Source organism: Bombus impatiens, unplaced genomic scaffold, assembly GCF_000188095.3.
Source record: "Bombus impatiens unplaced genomic scaffold, BIMP_2.2 scf_0930, whole genome shotgun sequence".
Lineage (NCBI taxonomy): Eukaryota > Metazoa > Arthropoda > Insecta > Hymenoptera > Apidae > Bombus > Bombus impatiens.
Window position 1 is genome coordinate 602,379 of NT_177349.1, and position 23,664 is coordinate 626,042.

General features: G+C 46.6%; 1 protein-coding gene across 1 annotated transcript in view; it reads right to left on the minus strand.

Moving 5' to 3' along the window:
* LOC100741037 (homeobox protein homothorax) overlaps window positions 1–23,664 on the minus strand; it is a 523,620-nt gene that overhangs the window by 189,487 nt on the left and 310,469 nt on the right. The window contains exon 11 of the mRNA XM_024370767.2: window positions 16,081–16,229. Coding sequence (XP_024226535.1) covers window positions 16,081–16,229 — 149 coding nt within the window. The remainder of the gene's footprint in view (window positions 1–16,080; window positions 16,230–23,664) is intronic.

The following is a 23,664-nucleotide window of genomic DNA, read 5'->3' on the forward strand; positions in this document are numbered from 1 at the left end:
GAGGCGTTGATGAGCCGGCGCGGGCCACGGATGTTTTCTACGGTCTCGCCAACTTCTCCCCGAGCCCTCGTGGCCCGCTGCTCATTCTCACCCGTGAAAGACACTGGAATGCGATTCGCCGAGTCTTCGCCGGCCCGACTATCGCTATACGCGACCGCAAAAACTCGGCCCTCGCCGGCATTTCTACGCTCCGGCGTCGGATCTCGAGGATTTTGCGCCTGCTTCGTTTCGATCTTTACAGGCAAGGGTTCGTGGATGCCGAGTTGCTCGTCATGCAAATCGATGGAGGATGCTCGAGAAACGTACGATGATTCGGAGTAGCAGATTACAGATGGAAAATCTAAAGGTTTCGGTGTTAAAGTCGTATTGCTCATCGTTGGAGTTGGTTTAAGAGATACGTGACGATTTGAAGCGATAGCTTTGACATGAAGTTTTTAAGAGTTCGAGGGTTAAAGGGTTTAAAGGGAGAATTTTTCTTAATGTTCCAAGTACATTATGTCGAGAGTAAGATTATGAGAGGATGCATCGTTACAGACATCGAAGATGCGATAGGTAGTTTGAGAAGACTGAAGAAACATAGTCTAACTCCAAGAAGGTAACGCGCGACGGAAGAGCGTCCCCGACGCGTTTGACCGCGATCGATGCTGGCATACTGGATCACCAACGTAGACGATAGGCGACACGTCTAGAGTCACTTCCAACCGTAATCCGACACGGTTCGTGTAATATAATGTAAAGAAGGCTGCGTAAAGGGCAGAGAGCTATCTCGGTATTGCTGCTCGGTTGTATAAAGTTACCCGTATGCATGACACTAGGCTCGCTCTTTTCTGACCCTGACTACCAATCTGAAGTATATTTTACACATGACTGACGATCGTCGATAAAAAAAAGAAAAAAACTAGCAAAGATAACAAACATTAACCGTATAAACATGTTACGTAACGAATAAAAACAAAAGATACAGAGTACCATCAACATTACAGGGTGTTACGATCATGATCAAAGGAAAAGGTTTACGAATGCTGCATGAGGTTTCCGTAATTCACCGGATAGATCGCATCTCCGATCGGCGATACCGCGCTTAAAACACTCTTCCTGGATGACACCAGTCTCGACACGACCCCAGTCGCGGTTTCAGTTCCGCGAACACCGAATAACACCGCTAAATCATAGGGGCTTCGACTGGTGCTAGCAGATAGCCCGAAGATAAGAGAGAAGATCGTCGAGCGCGGCTCGGCTCGTATGTATCAAAGGACTCCATCTGCCTCAAGCTACAAGCTTGCGTCAATGTCAACGGCCTAATCATGACTAATGGTTCTTTGGCCGGCCACTCTCTCCTTCTCCTTTTTCCTTCGGTCCGGGCTCTTTCTTCACGCTACCACCTCCTAGCAGCCACGGTCGGACCTCCAGACAGGGCATCTCGTCGGAGAGAAAAAGGGAGAAAGAACGAGTGGCGACTACGAGAGAGGCCGAAGCACGCATTCTGAGCAAGAAGTACGCACACCTAGTGGCGCGGCCCACACGTACTCGCGACGCACGTACGCGGGTAATGCGCCGGCATAATCGTGCGTGCGGAGAGAAAAAGCGGATGAGACGCGGCACGAGGGGGAAGGCAGGGCGCAACGTCGAGATAGGCACTTTGTAAAATCGTTACTCCTCGTTTCCCCGGTGGTTAGCCACGGCTTGTATACGCGTACCTTACCTACAGTGACGCTCACGAGGAGCGAAAGCCGATCCCTATCTCACCGTGTTCTCTCTACGACCGACGATTCGAGCGCGGATCGTTCAGCGGCAAACGAGAAAGTCCGCGCGCTCAAGTACCACCCGATTTTTCTCCAATTAGCATGCACCGCGTTGCGGAATCTCTGGTCCGATGTAATCTTGGCCCGCGAGCCAGTCCTACATCTCGCGATATTACGATTAATGCGATCTGACGTCGGTATCCCGGCCGATCCGAGAGCTTAGTCCATCCATCGCGAGATTCGATCGCGAACGTATCCGTCGCGATCGCTGGAGATCACCGAGAGGATGAACCGTGGCGCGGGATACCCCGTTCGCCAAGACCAAGACACGCGGAACCGATCATTACGCTTCGTTTAGAGAACGCAGGGAAATTATTCTCCGCGTTGTTGGAGAAGAAAAACGGCCGTCTGAGCCTGGTCGGCTGTAACCACTGGCTGGTAAACGATTACTTGTGCTGTGAGAAACGCAAACTAAGGTTCCTGGATGCTTTTGTGCAATTCTAACACCCTTTTACAAGCCCGTGTCTAAACTAACGTTACACGAAAACGCTTTCTATACTCGAACTAGATAAACGACCCTAACTGCTGCTATTCTCAACGAATATTAGTAGATAGTGGGTTTTTACGTACGACATTTGTGGGCGATAGGAAAGTCCAAAAATACTAGGTAAGTTTCATTATAGTTTTAAATAGGCAAGATAAATTGGTATTTAATTCCTATTTCTTATTGATATTTGTATTGGTATTCCTATATCTTTAGTTGCGTCATACAGTCGTCGGCCAGGCAATCTGTAAACGTTTAATGCGAGAAGATTAAGATGACGATGCGTGAACTTCCTCGTGACATAGAGATCTTTGCAGAAGAATAAAAAAAAAAAGAAAAAAAGGAAAGAGTAGGAAAGGACCGGTGATCGATATGTTCCAATTTCCATCGCGCGGGGATTTCCCAGGCGCCGATAAAAGAGGAGCAAGGCGCAGCCAGAATTGCGTAATTCCGGCGCATTAGCCGAGAGGAAATGTTTCTGGATTCCCAGCAGATCGAATGCCAGCGCTACCGGCAATTCGGATGAGCCAGGACGAAGGGCGGGATTGCTTATATAGAGATGGCCGTCGGTGATATAAGATCCACCGGATCCCGTAGGAAATCCCGGGAACGGATCTATCTTACCCCGAGGGATAGCGGCGTCGCGGCGGGAAGGGAAAGGAATTCACCTGTCAACCTGAATTAAAGGATGGTCGGGTGGGACGCGTGTGAGAGAACCCGTCTGTGCTATACTCGCCTATGTTGGATTCTAGCAATTGAAGTGTCTTTCGGATCAGGTTAACTCCCATTTCGAGGAACCATAGAGAGGATACCGGTGTTTTGACGTCCACGTTCGGCCACTCTCGAGGCTTGTTTCGCAAGCGAATTCGAGCGGATCTTAGTTGGGTTTCGGTGTAATACATTAATGGAACCAGGGATTCGTGTGAAATTCGGCGACAATGAGAGAATTTACTTTTCTCTCTTTCAGAGTAGATTTTTTTTTATGTTGCTAATAACTGTTGATAGTACTTTCAATGTTTGAACAGATCAACAAAATTATGGAAGTTCATGTATTTTAAATTGTTCATCTTTTATGTTGCTACTAACTCGTTGATACCCTTTCGCGAACACTCCTATTTATTTATCATTACGGGATCCGGCTGCGTTCTCGCTGTCAATCGTATCTTTCTATCTTTAAGAAGTTTCTCAAATTTGAGAAAAATATAGAAAAATCATCGTTAATACGCAAAGTTTTTCATTCCAATTTTTCATTTGTTGGGACGATAGCAATACGAAAACTAAGAAATTACAAGTTAGACACGCATCGTTTTAATCTTCATACCAGACTATGTATATTCCAAACTTTGCCATATTTACGTAGCGTAAATTCGCAGCAATGAAATGTCTTCTAATCAACGAACCTCATCAACGAGTTACCCCTACCAGTTAGAATATCCCGCAGCTTAACGCAAAAACCTAGCGGCTTCTCTCTCGTTCTTACCTCTTCTTCTTCAATCATTTCCAGCCGCTACAAACATATCCGAACGTACGCGTAAAATATGCTGGCGGAAGGATCGAGCGGAGCGCGGAACAGCTCAGGCTCTGAGAAGTCGCCGCGTAAGAACGGCGAAAGAAATGAGAGAAGAAGAAAAAGGAAGAGGCGACGAACGATACCGCCTGAAGACCGTGAAATCCGGATCCACTGTAAGCCCCGTTCAGCCGGTAAAGCAACTCTCTTTTCTCTAACGTAGACTCTTCTCTCTCTCTCTCTCTCTCTCTCTCTCTCTCTCACACACACTAACCCTCTTCTGGATGCCCAATCCAATAAAAGGAGGATACTCGCGCGAGAAACGCGAGGAGAAACGCGAGGAGAACCGCGTGGAGAATCGCCACGGCGATTCGTTCGCTTCGCTGGTTCGTTAACCGTCCAATCGCGATGACGGCGTACCGGCTGCAAAAGGTGCCGCAAAAATCGCGAGGTTGGCTTTGTTCGAGAGTCACCTCGTTCGGTTGGCACGCGTGGACGTGGCCAGAGAAAGAAACCTCTACCTGAGAGACCGCGAGAAACCAGGAACGCCTCGCTCTTTGCGAAGCCGTATCATCGAGTCGTATTTTTCGAACAGCGGAAATGGCGCGCCTCGTGTCAGCCATTGGAACGAGCACAGGTCAACGGACGTAGCAATTATTAATTAACATTTCGTTAATTGCGCGCGATAGAAATTCACGAGCCGAGCGCGCGTTTGTTCGCTCTTCCGGCATAATACGCTGGCCGGCTCGTCGCTATTCGCCCGTAAATAATTTATACCGGAGTTCCGGTGTTTTGTGTTACGCCTTTATTATCGATTGAAAACAACTCGATGATATTTTGTTAACGGCCCGGTAATTAATGTTCCGCACATAAACGTTGCGCCATTGTGTCAGAATGCCGGGAGCTACGGGCGAAGAGACTTGGTTAACCCGAGATGAAGGAGGAAAGAAAGACAGAGAACCGAAAAAGGATTGAAACTGTTGATCGACTGTTCGCTGCAAATCATTCGTTGATGGAAAGAAGGAGATGCGCGATAGAATGCGACTCTAGCGTCGCTCTCAAAGCGTCCAACGTGTTGTGAATAATATAATCCACGAGACAGCCCTGCGCTTCGACTAGTAGCTGTACAATCTAAACTGCTAGTCCTGATCGTGGATGAGAGAGAGCGGGCAAATGAACAAAAACCAAGAATAAGATAGATAGATCGGGAAGGTCGTAGACATAAATGCCTCTTGGTCGATCGACACGCACAGGTGCGCGTATCGATATTTGATCGATACGAAAACATTCACACACACATGCGCGTGCACGCACGTACCCGTTCGACGTCACACGAACAGGGGAGCGTCTAATGCTAGTTAAGTACACAGGCTGCTTGGATGTCCGGCACTCTCCTTAATGGGTGCCGCCTGATATCCTGATCCGTGAAACGTTCTCTGGCACAAACACACTTAGACACGATGAATTTTAGAACAAGGCATGGATGAACTAGAATCGAATTCATAGACTAACAGAAGTACTTCTCGCGGTCTGTTCCGGATCTTCGTCGTGCAGGGCGAGCTGGACGGTTAGAAGAAATTTAAAGGTCCAGGGGGAATCGCGGATAAGACGCCTCTAATGGGATTGGTGTTCGCAGAAGGATCATTAAAGACGACCGGCGGGAGAGAGAAAATTCGAAAGAGGCGTTCGAAAGAGGAGCCACGTTTTATCCGTGGAGCTCGGCTCAACCTAGTTCACGGACAGCGTGGCTCTGGCTCATAAATCCGCCGGAGGCACCCATGGGACCAGCCGTGACTACACTCTTTCGGAGTCGCGATAAGTGCGGTACGTTAAGCGGTTATTAAGTGAGTACTCTTAACAGTAATCGAGCTTCGGCTGGATGCTGATGAAACAGAGTACGCGTACACGTCCGGTTACTCCTCACGCGTACACGCGAGCTCTATTTTAAAGATAAAAGCGATCAGGGGCAAAAGACATTTTTCAGGATAAAACCGCGATGTTTTACATTTGACGTCGAAGTAATTGCTTTGATACGAGATTGAATCGAATGTAACGAGGGACGATGGACGACAAATCAGCGTGCAAGGTGTTCAGCGGAGGAGAGTCGCCACGTAAATTCCGCCGTCCCGGATCCTTTCGAAATCACCGTGACTAATCCTTGCCGCTGCGAGGACGTTTTGCATATGGATGACGGCGCGGACCTTACGTCCATTATTCGGCTTAAACCTTTAAAGTCCGAACCAGAGGAGAACGGCCGTGAAAGAAAGAGAGGGAGAGAGAGAGAGGGAGAGAGTGAGAGAAAGCGGGGAGACGGACAGAGTAGTCGGTTCTTCGGTTTGCTCGGCATGCATAATTGGATTAATTTAAACTGTAACGAAAGCACCGTCCTTGACGGATTCCGAACACGATTCTCACCTGAAAGTCTATCCATCGTTGTACCCTCTCGGTATCGAGCGAAAAATCAGCGTTACCGAATCGTGTTACGTATACAATCGGACACGCGAGAAAATAATCGCAAAGAGGACGGACGCTCGAATCTTCTTGGTTGCACGGCTCAACCAACCGAGTATAATAACTCATTTCGTCTGTCGTCGTTGTACTTTACCGTGGTATCTGATAACGGAGCTAGGAATCCCGTGTGTGTGGCGAAAAGTGCACAGAAGAGGAAGCGGCTCTCGAGCCTAGGCCTAACGAGCGTCACGAGCTGCAGATCTCGACGGCGAAGGTGATAGCCCCGGAAGTAGCGACGTGGAGCAGCGTCAAAGTTAAGCCTGGCCGGCCGGTCGGGACGGACGTGAGATTACGTCAAGCGACAAGTAGGACCAGAAAGGCTAATGAGTGGCCGAGCTAATACCCGGGCTCTACTCGCCGCTTAGCGAGCGTAAGGATGAGAGACGCATACAATCACACCTACATACGTATACACACATAGATTCGATACGAACACGCGTCCACGTTTGCGCTTACGACTTTCTCTTCTCCCCTTTGCCCGCACGCCGGCGATGGGATATACGCGAGCCAGCCCCGCAGGTTTAAACCTATGAATGCATATTCAAGATACGAATGTTTTAAATCCCGGCCGGATTACCCGTCGACGAGTAGTCCAGCGCGCAGCTGAAAGAGGCCAGGCGCCGCGTCGGCGGGGCAAAGGGCGCGCCTGCGACTATAAAGACGCGGCATTTTATTATTTTTCATATCGACAACGGGGGCGGGAGGGATCAGCAGCACCGGTGGCAGCACCAGGAGGAGGAGGAGGAGTAGCGCAAGAGGACAAGAGACGAGGAGACGAACGGGCGAAGGTAGAAAGAGAATGGCAAAACCGGAGAGGACAACGAGAACAACGGGCACGATGGAGAGAACGCCGAGGGTGAGGAGGGTGAGGGATTAACGGCGATAAATTTCGCAAAAATAGGGGCTTACCCTGTCGTGGGGCGACAGTCTAATCCTGGGTCCGCGCGCGCCACCCCTTCACCTAGACGGGGGATGGTGGCTCTCGACACTGAACCCGTTGCACGCTCCCGGTGCACCGTTCCTGCACGCTAACTTCCAATACCGTCACAACGACGCTAACCGCGTACAGTTTTTGCAATTATCCAACCGGCTCTTAAGAATTCTCTTCCTTTTTTTAATCATCCACGTGGCCCGCTCCCGTCCTTCCACCAGGGAGAGTTAATCTCCGGGAAACTGAGCTCCGCCAATTAATTTCGCACGGGGATCAGTAGTTTTCCTTTGAAATTGCACGATCGATTGTTACCAATCCTCTTTTCCTTTTTCTCCTTTTATGTTTTTTTTTTCCTGCGAATATAAATACCAGAAACGTAGAATAGAGATAGAGCATGTTACTAGTAACAGACCAGAACTTTCTCGTTTTGCTCGTTGTCCGGTTTCGGTAAAACGCATCAAGCATACGAGAATAATCGTCTCGGTATCTCTCGCCATAGCGGCGGCGTGGGCGAGAGTGGAGGCCTTTCCAAAGAGGGAAAGAAGGAGATTCGGCATTCAACCGGGCGTCCAGGATGGACGCAACAATGGCTGCGCATCAACATAATTACAGTTCGCTTCGGTTGCCGGGACGGTCGCTCGACGAGGGCCAAGTATTATATTCAAATGCGAGCCAAGGCGGCGCCAGTGAGCACGAACCAAAAGCCAGAAGGGTTTGCCGTACCCCGGGGCCAACCAGCGGAGGTTGAAGGTTGTAGGTTGACCGTAGAGACACAGCGTGGATGGGGTATACCTTTCGCCAGACTAGGACAACCGAGAGGACACGGAAACGTCCCTTCGTGCGGACTACCCCACGGACAGAGGAAATTACATCGTCTTGCTTGAACCCTCTAACTCGCCCAAACGATATATTTTCACACTTTGAGAAAGAGAATCTAGGGACATAAACGCACAGTGCGAAAGAGTTTATGATTTATTAGATTTTCTTGAAGTGATTCATTGTGTTTGTAAAAATGGTCTGTAACAATTATGCGTATTTTTTAAAAAGAACAAAGTTTGACGAATCCATTGACGTGTCCTAACTAACATACAGTGGTCACAAAAAGAATTTGAACATACTTGAATTTTCATTGAAGTTTTTTCTCGAATTCTACGCTTTATTTTCATAGTATTAAATTGTAGTTAAGTGAAATTATTGCTAAATGGCATGAAATATAATATACTTGCTCCTGGTGTGCAAATACTTCTTTATACACATCAATGAAACAATTGAAAATCTCGATACAATAAAATTAAATCAATCTGAGAACGTGATTGGGCCATATAGATCCCAACACAAATAAAAGAAGCGATTAAAGATACAATTAACTGCGAACTCCATTTAACATGATCCATGACATACAGCATCCGAATCGTGTATCGCTTTCCCTGAGAAAATCCCTAACGTAGGCAGATCGTAAAACGGAGAAACACGTTGGAATAAAGAAAGCCCGCTCGGAGGGGTAAACGAGCGTCGGTATCGGCGCAGGAAGAGGAGAAAGCGAGAAGAAGCATCGACATCCCAGCCAGGGAAAAGAAGGCGAAACGAGTCGCGAGGATTTGTTCGAGCGGAAAACTGCCACCCGATGTATGCAAACGTCTCCTCCACGTTCTTTCGAGCCGATAGGGTGACAACGGGTGCGTCGAAGAAGCTTGTAACTTCGCAGCGGAACAATTGTCCAACCACCATAGGAAACGATGCAAGGATCACAGCTAACGAACTCATCAAACATAATCGTCAGACGCCATTAGAGAGAGAAGATGAGGCGGGCTCGTAGACCTTGACCCAGCAATTGGCAAGGACGAGTAACCCGGTAGCAGAAGGGAGTCGGTTAAACGGCTGGTCCAGGGGTGGCAAGGGGACAATAGATATCAGCCGGTGTACGCGGACACCACGCCGGGACCGAGATAGTAGATCTAAGTGGGCCATGGTGCGCTACGGTTATGGCGGCATAAAACGCTCGGGTAGTAGTAGTTGCGGCGACGAAGAGGGCGGCACGGGGGCAGAAGCCAACCAGTCAGCCAGCTGGCGGATCGTGGCAGTCGACTCGAGTGTCGTCGAGAGCCCCTTTATGGCCGAAAAAACGGCCGCTATGATTGTCTATGCAAATTGTTTAAAATATCCGAACTAAGACCGTTCCACCGTCTTTTGGGAGGGCGTCGTTCCGTGAAATCCGCTGCGCGAGACTCGTCGACAACTGCCGACGGGGGTTTGTCTCGACAAACAGTGAGAGAAATCCTGCGAACGACCATCGTAGGATATTTTAGTCAATCTGAGTAAATTGCCTTGTAATTCGTCATGCTCGGTTACGAACGATTTTTAGGTAATTTGAAAATAGACCAATTCGACCTATTATTTGTGGCATGATGAACGGTGAAATAGTATATCGTGTATTTACATTGACAGCTCGACAGCCATTGTTTTCTACTTATAGCGGGAATGAAATTAAGCTCATCAAACGGAAAGTTTCTTCAATTAACGTCAATATTCTCGGTTGTAATTATCATTAATCAATAGCGTGTATTACTTTATATTTACGTGTCTATAATCCTATAATAGAGTACTCATTTTTTATATTGTTCCTTACTGCATCTAAACGATATTTTTTCATTCTCTTGTTATTGTATTGTAGCGACACACGAGTCAACGAAAGATTCAGATCCGTGTGACTCATATTGTTGTACCTTTTAATGTCAACATTGTTTTGATTTGCTAGGTTCAAAAGTAAACCAACTCCGCGTAAAACATAATCGCCGTTATTTGTAATCGTCAACCGGAGCTACATTTAAACTTCTTGGAAGCCCACCGATCGATATAGATAAACATACGTGCTCTCTAGGAATCAGAAAAGCGAATCCTACAGTATAGTATATGGTACAGTATAGCAGTATTGCGAGTCCTACAGTAGCATTGAGCAAGCGACGATTACGACCGACTATCTCTGCACTTATATTTAAAGTGATTGTTCGGAATTTCAGTTGACCGTCCGTTTATGGCACGGTCAGGCCCATTCCTCTCGTTAGGAAATTCCGAATTACATGTCCTTCCAGGGCGGTGAACGTAATGATTCGAGGCCAGGAAAAACCTCCAGGAAAGGACCAGCCGGAAGGGCACGGTGGAGAGAAGAAATCCAACGGCGGGAGGAGAGAATCAGGAACGGGGGAGTTGAGTTCATCTCCAACCATCGGACAGTACAGACTCAGGACGACAGTAGTCTTCACTTAGTTCGGTTAAGTGCTACAACTAGTACAAATAAAGTGCCGTCTAAATCTAACACTCGAGTTATTTCATCTCCTCCACCTTGAACGTTATGGTAAGTCATTCGAGGTACGCGATATCTACCGATCGGTTTGACCTGACCGGTTGCTCTTTAGTCGATAATACGCAACAGTGATTTTAATATACACTGACTATTACAATTTTATCACTCGTCTCTTAATAATCCACCTTAATATCAGATAATAGCGAAAACTCATAACGTACAAAAAATTTCATAATTCCGTGCAAAGTTCAAGACTGAATTTTACGATGTTAAGCTTAAATAATTCGGATAACTCTATCTTACTGTATTCTCTCGATTTCGACGAACGATCTCAAGAGAAGATTTCACTCTCCTGGAAGGTGGCTCTCGTGAAATGATGACGTACAACAGTTAGTAGATTTAGAAAGAGACGATTAAAAGGCTTGACCGTAGTCGTGACGGGGAAACATGATCTCGGTCGGAAATAACGGATTAGCAATTCTATTGGTCAGAGAAAAAGGACCGGATTATGGCGTTTTACACGGAGAGAGTAACGTCGAACGTGGAAGAATGCCGCCACGCGTCAGATCGATCTGCCTGTTTTTGTTCGCAGCTTCACGCTGAGTCCCGATCCGATCGGCGCGCGCGATACGGATGAATTAAAGATCGCGGCAAGATATATTGGTATGGCGGCGCGCAATACGCTAAATGAAACGCGGTTCATTATCGATCTTGATGAAACTGCGCTTGCATCTCTCAACCTGCGGTCGCTGGTGTGCACGCGTGCGTGTGCGCCTGTACGTATGCATGTGCATGTGCAGATAATGGCATTGCCGGTTTGTGGTTTGTACCATAGCAGCATTACCTGCCTTAGATGGCTTATTGATTGCCACGACTATGCTCCGTTCTCGCGTTACAACACGAAACACAGAATAAGAATAGTCGTACGCTTCTCGGTTACTCTATCTCTTTACGCCTTAAACGTTCTTTCGGTAGAGTTCACCTTTCCCTTAATTTCGACGAGACGAAAGACGAGTAGAATTATATCGATTAATGACCGGAGACTAAACGAAGATCTTTGCTACAGGTCGGAGTTAAACATTCATAGATCTTGCCGAGGAAGAATCTGATACGAAACTAGCTTGCTCGCCGTGAAATTTATTTGACCGAAGGTAAAAGAGATTCCTGGGAGCCACTCGATACGTGAAACGGCGCAACGCGCGGAACTGGCAAATGTAATTTCGCGAAATGTTTCCATTGATATAAGAAGACTCCGGTACGATGTCTAGGGATAAGGACGACGCCGAAGCAGGAAGAAAGATCGAGGAACAGGCGGGCAAAAGGCGGAGATAGAAAATGGAAGAACGAGAGGAGTCAGGGGTTGGAAACGGAAGGCGCGGCGCGGTGAAGTCGCAGGAAACTGCAAGCTAGACGGGATATATCTTCCGAGTAAATTAAAATGGATTATATATGTCGACTCCATCTTCAATCTTTCTTCTTTTCCTGCCCCGCGTACTTCCGCATTATCGCTCGAGCGCCACGCGCAATTGTTACTGGCTCGAGCGAAACTTTCCTAATGAATTTCTATTCTTTCGTTGAAACCTTCCTTCGTTGTCTTAGATTTTCTGGTAAATTCAGATACTATATATCAACTGCAGTTCGATACCAGTCGGCGAATCGCGGATTATATCGCCAGTTTCGTCGGGAAGAATAATTTCCTACATAGAACAGATTGCTACATACATGTACGACAACACAGAATCCTAAAAGGAGGACAATCCTAGAGAAGACTCTCTCGTAGTTCCAAACATCGTTGCCGAAGCAACGTGTGCGAAGGAAGGAACGAACAGAGAGAAGTGGTAGTAGGTCGGTGGCCACAATTCTGGAAAGCCCAAGTTGGCTGGCATGGAAGGTCGGGACACGGAGTCGACCATGATGTATGCTCCTCTTCCGTCTAATTAAACTTGGGGAGGGTCGCAGAGTTGGTTGGTTGGTCGGTTGGTTGGTACGCTGGCTGGTCGGACAGACGTACGGACGGCCGGTGAGGGGCGGCCGTCGGGATGGCTTTCAAAATGACAGCCAAGGAGCAAGAGAGAAGGAGCGAAAGCGGCTGAAACCCGGTGAGAACTGGCGAACAAGAGACCCACCGGAGAAAGACGTCGCTTCTCCCAACCTCTCGTCGGTACAACCGGAACGATTTCGTACACTGACGGCGTTACGACGTTCCCGCTGTTTGAACATCCTTGTATCGAATTAACGTCGACCCTTTCTATTCGCGAGCACGTCTAAATTATTCATGTTCTAAGCGGCTTCCAGACGACAAATAAATCACCGATCTGGCGTCGTGTCCCGAACGCTATTTACAAGTTCCTGGGTTAAACGGCTCTTTCCCGGCGCGACTTTCACCCCGTTGACCGTGACTTTCCCGTTCAGTTTTCGCGTTTTACACGACGCACGTCGCGAAACTTCTCGACCAGAGTCAACATCCCCACTAGCTGTGTTACGATATTTAGTGACACAAAGAAGAAGAAGCTAGACCGTAGAACATCAGACTGCGTCTAACGCAAGCCAACTAAGCGTAGCCACTCCGCCTCCATCAAATTAATTTAATGTATACTCGGTCGTACAAGACTCGGCTGACAACTCTTCGCGTCTACCAATCGTGCAGCTTTCCATGCAACATATTCGTCTCCTTTGATCTAACATCGGCCAAAACACATTAGTTTTTCCCTTTTCATCGTCTACGACCGCGACAAGCGCTTTTATCCGAACTGACCGCCACGTTCCTTATTCAATCGTAGTCATCTATATATGGCTGTATATAAACTATGTCTATGTACTATCTGATGCCGCTTTCCCGCTCCTGTAGCTCTCTCTCTCTCTCTCTTTCTCTTTCTCTTTTTTTCTTTCTTTCGCTCTGCGTCAATGCGGAACGCGAGATTGGCGTTGGCTTTCTCGAACGGGAACAGGTTATTGGCGAGCTCCGACGAATTCCTTGGCGCGGGTCCCCGTGATTCCGAAATGTTTCGCCGACGGGGTGAAACGACGTGGCCGGTGGCCTGCTACGATCTGGAATTCTCGATGAAAACGACGCGACGCCCGACCACGACCACGACAAGACACGATGGAACGAACGACAACGTCGCGTTCGCTTTCACGGTGATAAATTTACCGAAGCGAACAGCTTGGTATTCAAGTTCGACCGTTACTCGATTTATTTGCGCTTTAACGTGACACAATAAGCAACCAGAGAGACACTGCCTGCCGATGAAAGTAGATATCGAATATGTAGAATATATAGATATAATGACATTAAGGTACATCGAAGAAAAAGTAGAGAAGCAGAATGGTGAAAATTCGTGCGAAAGCAGCTTGTACCGTGATTGAGCCACACTCGTTTCAGACATCTGTTCCGCAATAATTACCGACGAAACGGTCCCGCGGGGTGAACAAGGAGAATGTTAGCCCTTGTTGCGGTCGTAAGTCATCGCGAGAGAAAGATTAGGACGCTAAATCAAGGCTGTTGAGGCCGTAATTCGTTTGCTGGAAAAAGGGAACGTCGGAAGGAGCTCTTTAAGAGACTGCCACTCGAGTGAATACACACTTGGCTCGAGTCAGTTACTCTTTTAAGCCGTAATATGTATCCAGTGCGCCGAATGAATTCTGGTTCATGATATAGTTGCTTAATCGCTCGTAATAGAGCCGAGACGAATGTCTGACCAAGACGACCGTCACGAAAAACCGCTGTAATTTCTGGCAGTGAATATCGCGTAATAGTACAGCCATGGAGTATCAGACTTGCAACGAATTCTGCGAGTATATCCCTCATGAAAATTATTTTTATCTTCTAAACGTACTTATCGATACTTTGGTCACGCGATTAGATTGCTGAAGAAACAGGATCCTTCTAATCAATTAAACTCCGCTTCTATCGTCGAAAATCGTTTGTGAATAGTTTTCTTTCATATCGTTTGTGTGAACAAAATGTACATGGTGCTCTTCTCGACAAATCAGTGTCATAAACTACACAGCAGATCACACACTTTCGTTTTTATTTTACGTACGATTGGTAGTTTCTGATCTAACATAGGAATGATATCGGCGTCTTTATATAAACCATAGATTGTATATACCATACTAAGAAGGCATTATCACCTTGCTTCTAAATTATGTAGCGAAAGTGTTATCTTGTAACATTCCGTTCACATTACCTCGATATACCGCGAATCTAATCTCCCGAGTGAATAATAATTTCCAACAAGTTCGTTGGTTGCTACTCGTGATAGTACGTATTACCACTGAATGCTATTCATGATCCACAATATTTGCGAACTATTCGCCAACTCTAGCGCGAAAGCAGCTAAATAACATTTCGCAAAATCGCCAGCTAAAGGAACCTAAAACGACCGAGTACTTGAAGAGCATCAACACAGAGACACATTCTGGAGTAACATTAAAATCCTTTCAAGCACCGCCGCGTTAACCTGCTGCAAGCTCTGGAGAACGCGATTAACCGAATAAGAGGAAGGCCGCGGTCGCGGTATCAGGGGGCGAAGCTCGTCTTTTCACGACGCGCGATATCGTCATCGCGCAAACAGCGTATATGCATTAAACCATGAACCTACTATCCCCGACGTCATATCCAATACACGTTGTTAGGGGGTTGGTGAAGCCGGCGCTAGAGAAGCGTAGAGAAAGCGGGGTATCGGGGGACGCGGACGGTGTGCTGGTTGCGGGGTGGTTTCGAGGGTAGCTGCCAACCCTCCCCCCCGGTGCGGTAATGGCATTAACCGAGCTGCAATATGATTACCGCTCTCGCAAGGTAACCTGATCACACCCGAAATCTATGGGGTGTCCGTAGTATGAGGGACAATGTACCGTGCTCCGAATTGCCGCGCGCAACGTTACGCAACCGCGGCCACCGGCAACCAGCGCGCAACATTCTCTCTCTCTCACTCTCTTTTCTCCCTTCCCGGTCCCTTTAATCGCGTTGCGCTTTTTGCGGCTCAGATTACCCGTGAATCATTAGATGGCCGAGGACCCGGTGGGTTACGAGCAGAGGAGGCACCGCGGCCACCGCTCCTTATCTTGGCATTAGGAGATTAGTACGTCCCTCTGCTCTCGAACGCGTTTTTCCGTCTTCGCCTTTGCTTTTTCTTTTTCTCATCGTTCCCCGAGCTTAACTCCAGCGCCGGGTAAAAGCAATTTAGGAAATGTTTCTTTTTGCCACGACGTTTCGTTGCGTCGTTTATCTTCGCTTCTCGGTTTTAAGCGCCGCTTGATAAGTGAATAATCGTTTGGAAACGATATTTAAACGGATAGGTTTTCACTTGCTTTACTACCGTTATTGCAAGGGAGAAACTTAGGTAGGTTTCTTCCATGTAGATCACGTTTGTGTACGGTTTGTAATAAGAAGATATACGAGTGAGAGTCAGAGCGATCGTTGACGAAGACGACGAACGATGTCGTTTGTCGTTGCCTGACGACGCGTGTGAAAGACTCACGGACCGAGAAACGTCATGGAGACGTGCGATGCACGATGAAAGATATATGCAAAAGACTTACCGTGAGGTGTTGAAACAGCCACGCCCTGAGGATATTGGTCGCGACTTTGGGGAAGATGCCCCTCTTCTTCTGGTTCTTCTTACCCGATGAATCGTCGTCTTCCTCACCGGTGCCCTCGCCGCTGCCGATACTCGCGTTACTCGCGTCACCTGTAACCAAACGAAATTCGATCACATTAATCTTCTATTAAAAATCACCGAAAAAATTTGAAACGATTAAAAATAACAATTGATTAACGTACGATAACGTGCCATTTAAATATTGGTAGATAGCATAAAGAATCAAATCTGTTCCTAGAAATAGAAGAGCTTTCGATCGTATCATGAACTTGGTCTAAGAACAAGCTCTAACAACAATAAAACTTAACATAGATATAAAAAATTACAACGATCACTTCGTACGTCACCCTTTTTAGAACCGAAATATATTTCGAATGTATTATTAAGGGTGAGATTTTAAAGTACTTTAAACCACGTCCCGATTTTCAGCGCAAAGTAGACTGAGCGCGATAACTGCCTCACCCCTATGACCGGTTCCCATGCATACAAACACCATTAAGCCACCCGCAATCACCCTGTCCCTCTTTCTCCGGCTGGCCCCCCTAAACGTTCTAGCCCCGATTCTGATGCCGTGCCTCTGCCCCCCATCCCTCGCTTTCATCCCCTGGGCGCATTAATTCCCCGTCATTTATCAATCTTAGCTTTTTAATTGCACGGTCACCGGGGACTCGAGCAGCGAGACGGTAATGAGAGATATTAAGACGGCTTACGGTCACGCTTTGCCGAAGCAAATATCATTTTTATAAATTATCAGGCCGGAGCCATTTCCAGGTATCCTCCCCGTTCATTTCTATCCCCTTTTTCCGTCAGATCCATTCCTCGCATTAATTAAGAGCCGAGCTGATGAACTCGTCCGGCGCTGCCGGCTGGGTGAAAATTGATGCTTTCGAGAAAGCCACTCGATGCTATTTTTTGCGAAGTCAGCATATTATACAATCAGAACTTGCCTAAGTATCACAAAACAACTCGGATCGTTTTTGTTCAGTTACACATAACGCCAAGGCTGTAGCGATGAATCAAACATTCGAACATTACAATGCATATGCTCAAAAAAATCTGTATATCGGCACGTTCGGTTACATTGACGCCATTGAGTTCGTCAGAATGTCGGTATCGTCCACCGTATACGCATCCACCGTAACCATAGCCTTAAACGTTTACTTCTGAAACTAGTAAGTAGAATAGAAACATCCTGGTCAGATACTTGGTCCCGTATTCGAAACCAAATCACTCGCTTTCTAAACGAATTCTTCGTTAGAAATTGCACTAAATTCAAGTCGATTATGTACTGGGCTATCGCTCGCTAGGTGGTACATAAAAATAGTAACGAACGATTGAATCGGAGCAGCAGTAAACGCGATCATCAAAATTCAGCTGGCGTACCGATCGATCTCGTTTGAAACGGCCGGAAGTTCGAGGTTTCCTTTATTCTTATTCCTTTCCCTCTCTCTCTCTCTCTCTCTCTCTCTCTCTCTCTCTTTCCCTGTGGATTGGCGCGGAAGGAGAACGGCAGGCTACTTACGCCGACGGATTATAAATGACCGAGCCTTATCGTGCCGCCCAAGGCTCCGGTTCCCAAGGTTCTATCGTAACAGAGAGATCAGGGTGAGCCTCGGTGCTCCCGGGGGTTTCACGATGACAGGTCGCCCGGGGCGCCAACCCAATATCGCCACCAACGCCACCACCCCTCGAGAGCCGAGGAACGGTCTCGTGACCGAGATTAACTTTGAATTCGTCCGGCGAAAAGGGTGGCCAGCAGCAGGACGAAAAATTTGTCCGTCGTAGGAGCGGACGGAGCGAAACGGCGGGAGATCGATGGAAATTGGAGCCGTGTACGACGTATCTTCGCGTTCGCCATTCTCTCCGGCAACGATCAAGGACTGGAGAAAACCAAAGGGAAAAGCGATCGACTTCGATCAGCCTCCGTGGACCACCTGCCATTCGATTTCACCGACGGGATTTCGGATCTGACGGCGTATTTCACCGTACGAAATAATCGACAAGCGGATCGCACGAATGTTTAATTAAGAATGGCGAATTCTTTTGAACGTGTGGCTTTCGAACTACAATCGCCATGGCTAGATCGACAGTAATTCGACAGTAATTCGATACATTCCCTGAGAAGACAATTTATATTATATCCTTCGAGATCGGATAATTGTTTGTCAGGATACGATTTCTATAATCGTTTCTACGGACTACTCAGAAATTAATGTTCGCGTGATTTCCCCATTAATAAAGTGACAAATTTTAGGCTGTAAGAAAATTGTATAATAGAACTTAATTACCTGTACTCCGTTTATATTTACTTATCAAACGAAATTTTAGTTATTACTCGATTAATTGCGCTACTAGAACTTCTATTACACGGATGTGAAGAGAGGGAACATAGAGAGGGAAATTGATGAATCCCTATTACATGAATCCCAGTTATATAAATTGTTTGTCTCCCGACAAGTTCCAGTAAGCGTATTTCTACCGCATTTATATTTTTCTGCTCCCATAACGTGACCAGACATATCTACAATAGGTAAATAACTCTCTCTTCTCTTCAATATATCAAAGATTCGCGGAGAAATCTGGTGAATCTACATCTCGGACTAGCCACGATTTATCCTAGAATCGCAAATTGCTTCTAATGTATCTAACTAAATGTAGAAATCAGTGCGATGGAACGTGCAGATAGAACGGGTATAGACCGCGGTGCAGGAAGACTAGGCTCATGCAATCGCGCAATAACGGCCAAGAAATCACGTCATCACAGCGAGCCATCACGGTTGGATTCACAAGGAGCCAGGAGTCTTGGCGTCGATCCGTTTCCCTCTCTGGAGTAGGACGCTTGTTTTCGTCCGGGGAACAAGAGAGAGCCGTTCGTGGTGGTCCTTGTGTTCACAACACAAAAACGACGTTAGGTCCTCTCTCGATTCCTCGTCGACCAACGTTGTTCCACGGGCTGTAATGGTGAGCCCGTACTGGAGAATAGGGCGGTCTAGAGGCGCGCGGAACGGCTAGCAACCGGCTAACGGAATAACGGAATGGCCAGCGGACCGTCCCCCTGATTGCAGTTAATTTACTCGGTGAATCGAGTTAATGTAGCGTGCCGATCGTACGCTGCCGTTACCGTGCCCTGACGTATCGGTCGAAGAAGCCGTGCTCTCCGGCTCCTGCTCGTCAGGAATTTCTCATTTCCGCGAGAGAGAAACTAATCCCACCGAAAAACGAACCTTCCCATCCTGAGCGGCTACAAGAAACGGAAGACGGACGTCGCGAACTAGACACCAACGCTAAAGAGATACGTTTTCCAAGGAGACGTGGAATGCTCCGATTGTTTTCAGACAGGAAGGAAAAAGGTAGAATAATGGAATTACTCGAACTAAGGTTGCGTTTGATCAGAGTTATGTGAAAGAAATACCGTGTCCTATTCATCGACAATAATGTGGAGAACGTGTTAAAGGAACGCACTTTTCAGCACGTGGAATATTTCGAACGTTTTCAGAAACGAAGATGAAGAAATAATGGAAGAAGGTTACGTTTGATTAAAATCCTGTATCGTAAATGCCGACTAATATTCACCGTCGATGATTAAAGCGAGTTGCTTCTTGTTTATATGTATCGTTTTATCTAAAGCATTAAGGTAACTAGAAGTGCTAGGCTAAAGGATACGCACCTAGCGCACGATGCATCTAATTTCCCACCATTCTAGAGCAATTAAGACCCGGCAATTAAGAATCCTGGCAAGGAGAATCCGGGTCTGTATAGTTTGCGCATGTCGTTTCGCAATTTTACATCCGCAGTTTTGCACATGAACTTCAGTACGCGTGAACCAAGGTTCGAACTGCGATAGGTATCATCATCAGTGAAGAAAGTACCATGAGATCATAACATGCATCAATTAGGCTTCGATATTTAGATGTCTAAATGTCGCAGTAGTGGAATCGACAGAAACCTAAATACATACATAAAGGTTAATATCTTAAAAAGAAAGTCTTTATGGAGTATAATATAGTCCGAATTAAATCTGTATGGAAAATTACGCATACCGCATTAGCTGAAACTGCATGAATCAGAAAGCTACTCGATACTTAGCCACACGACCTCGCTACGCTACTACTTAATAACGTTCTCGTTTATAATCCAGTCACGGCGCTATTCACGCGTGACCAACTACCCACGTCCTGTCAATCATCGAAACCACATTTGTCTACCTTCCGATCCTATTCAATGACCAACCGCTACCCCAATTTGATTCTCGATCGCCTTAAAATACCTCAAACACATTGCGAAACATTGCTCGAAGCAGAAACAAGTGTCTCCTCGGTGTAACCAGGCAACAACCATAGGAAATTAAACGCGTGCAGGCATCGGGATGAAATTTAACGCGGCGATAAATTCCAGGGCGGAAAGTCGCGAAAATTGTGGATGGCATGCGCTGGTGCACGCGTGCACGCGCGCGTTCCCTCTACGACGCGTTTACGAGCGACACACAGCGGCCAACGCCATGGTGGGAGCTATATCGTCCTCGTGTTGATTTACCGCGGCGCACCGCGCATTTTTACTGCCACGTTATAGAGATTTAAGTGTAGCCAATTATACGTTTACGCCGTTCCTGTTCCCCCTGGTGCCGGGAACATCAGACGATGGAGAGGATCGTCACGTTCTGGGACCAACGCGGATGCAAGAGAGAACACCGATTCCCTTCTTTCTCCTTCTTAGCTTCTTTCTTTCGAAAGCTTTCACGAGCTATATTTAGTCGATGGGTCAAGAATAAGCGAAGTCTCACGTCGGCCTGACTATACGCTATTTCGGGGGACACGGTGAAAACACGCGGTCTCTACGCCGAACTGGTTGCCATCGGGGAAACAATCTTTTCTGCTTTGGTATTCGTACCGATGATAAGAGCGCTACGATTGTAGACATCTTTTATGAGTATATTAAAAAGGCGTTGGCACCCTGACCTTCCAATGAAGCGTATTTTTATCAGGTTCTAGGTTGCATTTTCGTATCAAATTTTGGTAGACGTATGAGAGCCCTATTAAATGATACGAAATGCAATATTCTTGGACTTAAATAATTAGTATGTAAATTCTATACTAGATTGAGTAGTATGGCAATACCTTCCATGGGTATTATGCATATGTTCTATACACTGTATGTGTGCTATACGAAACATTTCATTATGCTGTGTTATAGAAGCAAATATTCGACACCCAGCCACCTTGTATTTCATATCGCGTATCACGATACACGTATCTTTATATGAAATAGGATTAACGGTATCAGAAGGAAAGTCGCGTCATATTTTATATCTAAGGCCCGCGAAACGATCGAAGAATGGTTAATTATACGCGGCGATTCGTTTCGCAGTGATAAATACGTTATTCTCTTGAACTGAATAGAGGATAGGATGATCAGGATGATCACGAGTGGAGTTCATGGGCCTGCAGCGTGTTCGCTTGACCGAGCATCGTGCACGGTGATTCGCCTTTGGAAATAATAAGCCACGATGACTGTAATAATCGTGATCGAAAACCAATGAGGCGGACGTATGTACGTGATCATTAGCAAAGTTGCGTGTACGAAGAAGATAACAAGGGAGCAACGAGCTTAAACGCTACGATAACACAATAATTCCGATAGAAGCAAGTAGCAATTAGTGTCACGCGTCGTCATTTTTATCGACGATCGAAAGGGAATCTCATGGTGTTCTGGAAGATGACAGAGACGAGATAAAGAAGCTCAACACCATCGAATACGTCTTCGTCGGAACCGAGAGCCCTACCTCTATTTAGGGTGGCCGTGCGGACTGTCGAAATAAACCGCGCATATGGCCACCGAAAATAAACTCCTTATTCCCATTCCGTCGAACGAACCCTGTTCACTTCAACTCCTCTTCCCTTACTTTACTATCTCTCGTAGTTGTTCGTTCCAGTCTTCGTCCCAGTCTTCGTTCCAGCCGAGCGGATCTGCTTCGAACTCTTTGCAAGTACCAAGCGTAAAGGCGCCACAACCTTCTGTCTACCAGCGTAGGTAGAGGAACGCATCGGATACCGAGGCACTTATTTGCTGATACGCTAGCTGATACGGCACGCATAGAATCACGAAGGTCTGGAAAATGTGTCCAAGCAAAAAGCAAGAAGAAACGAAATAAAAAGTATCGTCCTACACGCTCCCATGACTATCGCGTTTCGCAGAAAAATGGCGGAAGTCTCCTACGCGATTGAGATGCTTAAGTTATCGAATCTTGGGTTGCTCCTTAACTAATTTGACGGAAGAGGAAAGATAAGGGAACGAAGAAGTCATTCTTCGAAAGATGTTCGACTTAGCAGTGTATGGTAAAATTACAAACGGAAAAAAGTGGTTTAATGGAAAACGCAAGTTTGTGCATTATTTGAGAGTAAATTGCGAGCAGTATAGCTAAAGTTTGACGAAATATTGGCCCGTTAAAGCCGCGATTTATTTATCGATATTAGAGGATGTGAAATATGAAAGGAGTTAAATCAAGCCCAGCGATACATATATGTGTATATAGATACGTATATATACATTTCATTTTTCAAAACACATCGTGAACGTCACGCAAAAATAAACGATAAAGAGCGAATGCCGTTAAGTGGAAAATTTAATATCCCATGTTTCTCTATGATGTAATATTTGCAATAAACGTTCGTTGTATTTTCACGCAGTTTTCCACGCACGTATTGAACGTATGAAATAAAGTCGTACCGGTGTATATTTTAGATTCGAACGCTATAAAAATGTGCTTTACTAAAATGTCCGCTCTTATTTTCCTTTTTTTTTTCAATCTCACGCAACGAACACTTTTTTCTATCAATAACCATTTCGCTTCTAATTCGATTATCCAAACCAGCACGGCCACTATCCATTAGAGGCGCCATAAACGTCAACGAAAGTTCCAACAATCGCGCCGATATTTCCTCCATATCCGTTTAACAGAGAAAAGAGGGGAAAAAAGGAAGGGAAAGCTGGAAAAGATCGAACGGCTGTAAGATAAAGTTCGATACGCCATCTCGACCGGGGGGAGGAAAGGATTTTTCGCGTGGTTGAAAATCACGAAAGGGGTCAACGCACCAAAACACGCTTATTCTCGTTCGTTCAGAACGGCCTCGACCAGTTATACTAGCACGACCAAAGCGAGAGAAGGAGAGTGCAGGTTCTCTGTTCACCGATTCCGAAACTATTTTCGGCGATGAAATGCAGCTCGACGGATCGTAGCCCACCTCCCGCATCCCTCTCTACTTTCCACTGGTGGTTGACTCCCACCCCCATTTTTTTCCTCCACGGCCAGCGGAGGTGGATTTCTCGTGTCGCCCTTGCGTTAAGATCACCACGGTCGATTTCCCGTGGCGCGCTTGTATCACGACTGACACGGACAGGCCGCTTAATCCGAGAATCTGCTTAACCAAAAGATTAATTGGCGATTGTGAGAGAGATGAGGCGCGATGAGGAGTTTGCCCTGTCGCGGTGACGGCGTCCCGCGGCAACGAAATCGGCCCGCGTCGGCGTC